This window comes from Nematolebias whitei, chromosome 6, assembly GCF_014905685.2.
Source record: "Nematolebias whitei isolate Nwh7 chromosome 6, NemWhi1, whole genome shotgun sequence".
Lineage (NCBI taxonomy): Eukaryota > Metazoa > Chordata > Actinopteri > Cyprinodontiformes > Rivulidae > Nematolebias > Nematolebias whitei.
Window position 1 is genome coordinate 27180124 of NC_056503.1, and position 4205 is coordinate 27184328.

At 40.0% G+C, this 4205-nt stretch overlaps 1 protein-coding gene across 1 annotated transcript in view; it reads right to left on the bottom strand.

Moving 5' to 3' along the window:
* Positions 1-1518: 1518 nt before the first annotated feature.
* The window catches only part of pde3a (phosphodiesterase 3A, cGMP-inhibited), a 103286-nt gene continuing 100599 nt past the window's right edge, over positions 1519-4205 (bottom strand). Inside the window, exon 15 of the mRNA XM_037677782.1 lies at positions 1519-2390. Coding sequence (XP_037533710.1) covers positions 2068-2390 — 323 coding nt within the window. The 3' untranslated portion in view covers positions 1519-2067. The remainder of the gene's footprint in view (positions 2391-4205) is intronic.

Below are 4205 nucleotides of genomic sequence, written 5' to 3' on the forward strand. Positions count from 1 at the left end.
ATATATATTTATATATATATATAGTTATTGTGCTCACAACAGTCAATGACAAACCAATGGAGGGTATTTCCAATTTCCATTTTTTGCAATGCAATTGGAGATCTAAATGCCCAAATGCAAAAACTGTGCTGAATGACCACCCTTGCTTCTTCAAAGGATTTGGGAGGGGAAGTATTAGTCAGGTGCTTCTGAACAAACGGATTGATTGACTGAACATTATCAGTGTGAGCACCTCAGTACAAACAGAGGTTTTACCAGTTTGCTGCTCTGAAGCATTCATGAGTGTGTTAACCATGTGCCAAGAGGAATAACCTCAGCAGTGACCATAAAGAAGCAATTGTTGCTGCTTATTAATGTGGGAAGAGTTACAAGTCGATTAGCACAGTGGCGCAACTGGTAGAGCTGCTGCCTCTCAGTGAGAAGGTTGCCGGTTCAAATCCTGGTCCGGGAGGCCTTTCTGGGTGGAGTTTGCATGTTCTCTCTGTGCATGCGTGGGTTTTCTCCGAGTACTCCAGTTTTCTCTCACAAACCAAAAACATGCATGTTAGGCTGATAGGTTACTCTATATTGTCCCTAGGTGTGAGTGTGAGAGTGAATGCTTATTTGTCTCATTTGTCTCTATGTGTCCCTGTGATGGACTGGAGACCTGTCCAGGGTGTACCCCGCTCCTCGCATAGTGGTTGCTGGATATGGGCACCGGCGACCCTCGTGACCCAAAATAGAAGAAGCGAGTAAAATATAATGGATGGATGGAGTTGCAGGTCATTTCCAAACAAGGAGTCTATCATTGCACAGAGATAGAATAATCACCAGTGGAAAACATTTAAGATGGCTTATAATTGTAATCTTCCTATTGGTGGACACCCCAGCAAACCATCCAATGTTTAGAAAAATGGCAGAAAAAAAACCAAGAGTGCCATCTCAAACACTAAGGGCCTTAGTTTGCAGGTTAAAGGTTAAAGTTCATGACAGGACAATTGGGGAAAGACTGAAATCAAGAAAGCTTCTTCTCTGTAAAATGTACATGGCAGCTCGATGTAGGTTTGTAAAGTTAGTGGAGCACAGGATGTCTGCAACAATTTCCTTTGAATTACTGCTAAATGTGGTTCTACAAGTTGTTCAGTCATGGGGTTTATGCTGTTTTTCACACAGCTTTTCCATTTTGTTTGTGTGTAACACATGTTCACACGGTGGAATCTGATGAGAACCTAAAGAACACCCAATCAGTTTTATTATGTCCTGATACGTAAAACCTCACAATTGAATGAGAGTGTACTTCCTCTTTCCCATGTAATCATGACATCCATATGCTTTATCTTTTGAAATTCTTGTAGTGTTGGACAAAGATACCCACTTTGTTGATTATTTTCATGTAATCATGCTCCTCTGGGGGTATGATGGAACTGATGTGTCAGAAAAATAACAAAAGAAAAGAAGAAGTAATCAAATGTAACAAGAACCCTGAAAGTCCTTTGTATTTCTACCTTTCTGAGTTGTGCGGTCTTGAAACGAGTAGGTGTGCTGTGGAGTCTGAGCAACAGAAAAACAGAGAAGATGACTGCAAACATTGTTTGTTGTGGACACAACTTTTTTTTTCATATATAGTCTTCCTTGAGTGAGTATAAAGCTTTTTGAGCAACTGGTGTCGTTGCCAAACTTCTTCCTTGTTCCAAGTGTGGAATGAGTTCTGCTGTATAACTGATCTTGTTTATGGGGGGTGGGTGTGTTTGAATGGGTACAAATCTGTGGTTGGTCTGCATTAGGACAGGGCACCAGATACAGAGTAAAATAGCCTTAAAATTAAAGACCAACAATCTAAAGTCCATAACAGGAATTTATCTGTGTCTTCTTCTTTTGCTCAACTCTCTTCTTCTCAAATGTACATCCTAGTCCTCCAACCCTGTTTAATTTAGGCACGTTTCACCCAAAACATCTTCTACAGTGCTGTGTCAAAGTGATGTGCTGGCTACCATAAAAAGAGTTTGGTTTGGAAAGTAGGAAAGTAAAAGCAAAACATTTTTAAACAATGGTTAGACTCCTGGTTTACGTAGAAGTTGGTTTGTGATCTCATTCAGGATCTTCTTTTTCCTCTCCCGAAGTTTCTGATTGTGGAAGAATTTCCTCTTCCTCTAAAGCCGATACTTCTTCCCTTTCGTCGAGGTCGTCTCCCGACTCCTCCTCCTCCTCTTTGCTGACTTGCTCCTCTTCCTCCTCACGGATCGCTGTGATCGGATCGGAGGGGTTGCCTAAGCAGTTGGGCGTTTCTTCCCGGGCCTCCTCTGAGGCCTCCGCAGCAAGCACACGTTTCCACATTTCATGGTTTTCCAAAAGGTGCTGCGTGATCTGGCAAAACACTTTCTGTCTGTGCACCTTTTTGGCTTCTTGCTGCTCTGTAAGACAGAAGACAAACAGTTACGCAAACACTTTGGAACAAGGTAATAATCAGTTAGATAAATATAACCACTTTGGCAATCAGTGACTTGAGTCAGCTCTCGTCCTATCATTTCTTCTCAGGTGTAGGTGAACTGTCACTGTGACTTGTGTCCCCGCTCTGAAGGCAGGATCGTAAGTGCAAAATGGGTGGGCATCATAATCGTAATATGACTTAAATTTGTCTTTGCTTATTCTAGCAGTATTTAAAGGTCTGGGTGTAGCCATGTTGTATCTTCCTCTCCGATGTCTCATGGTAAATTTGTTAATTTCTTGTAGCACCATCCAGCTCACTCTGAATCCTCTGATCCGCCAATAAAAACAGAAAAGTCTGGACCTCTTCATTTGTCCATGTGCTGTTCTTGAAGCTTCCATACTGAACTAGAAACTAGAAAACATGAAAAACAACTTGACTAACCCACACTTTGATGTGAGAGGAAACGGCCATTCAGGTGTAGTTTTCAGTTTGCGAGTCATCTAGTGAAGTAGCTCTGCTGGCCAATCAGTGGCTGCTGTCTGCTTAAGTCAAAATCATCATATTGAAGCAGCCCGCTTGGAACCACGAACATGGTGGTCCCGTAAACGGGGATGAGTGGGGGTGGGTACCAGAATTGGGCAGGCCCTTAACAGGTGTGGTGTGTTGCAGATCTTATGTGAGTTGAGATACAGTGCAAAGTGCCATGTGTGCAGACATCTACATTTAAAAGCAAGGTTGGGCTTCCTGGGAATCCAACTACCAAAGCCTTTCTAGAATGGATCACTTATTTCATGCTCATAAAATGCATTAGATTTTTTTTTTTTTTTCAAAGGAAAAAATGAACTTGTTACATGGAAGGTCCTTATTGTGGTTAAAGATCTCAGGGATAGATGGAAAAATGGTCTGTAGACACATTTGTTACCATTTGTTATTTAACATTAAAAGAATCAATAAACATTACAATAATTATATACCATGCACTTTATGTTCTATATTTTACACTCCATATAGAAATGATCCTGTACTTGTTGACCGCACAGCACTGTTTGGAATTTTGCAATGCAAAAGCAATTTTAATGCTGTGGGAGCTGGAAAAGTGTTTAGATGTTCACATATTAATCAGAACCCTTTACGTCATTCAAGAGTCGCTTTTGAGCCGAGAAAACATTTACTCTACACCACAAACTAAAAACAACCTGAAACTTATAAGGATTATGACTAGCCAAAGCATCATTAGTGCAAAAATGAACCAAAAATGAGAATATGGCTTAGACCTGTCTACAGTTCACCTCCCCGCAGTCTGTAGGTGGCAGACATTTTGAAGGAATAACACACAATTGGAAACACTTCCCTTTCTGTAACAGCATTCTTTGAATACATATATTTAAAAAATCATTAGCTGAAAACAAATATCTCCAAACATAAATACCACAAATAAAAGTTTGTTTTTTGAAAAAATGTTGATACATATTGTTGTTATGTTACAGCCTGGAAAAACAACCTAAAATGAACATAAGTAGAGTATTACAACTTGGAACACTTCTTCCAGGTCACATCTAACGTTTTCTCTTGGCTGCTCCCTTCTTCAGGGGTCGCCACAGCGAGCGAACTCTCATGAAATATTTGGCAATTGTTTTTACACCAGAAGCCTTTCCTGATGCAATCTGAGGAATACAAGACCAAAGCATTGACCACCAAGCTACCACAACCACGTTTCCAGGTAAGATGTATTAATGTTTAAAAAATAAACAATTTATATATATATATATATATATATCTATATATATATATATATATA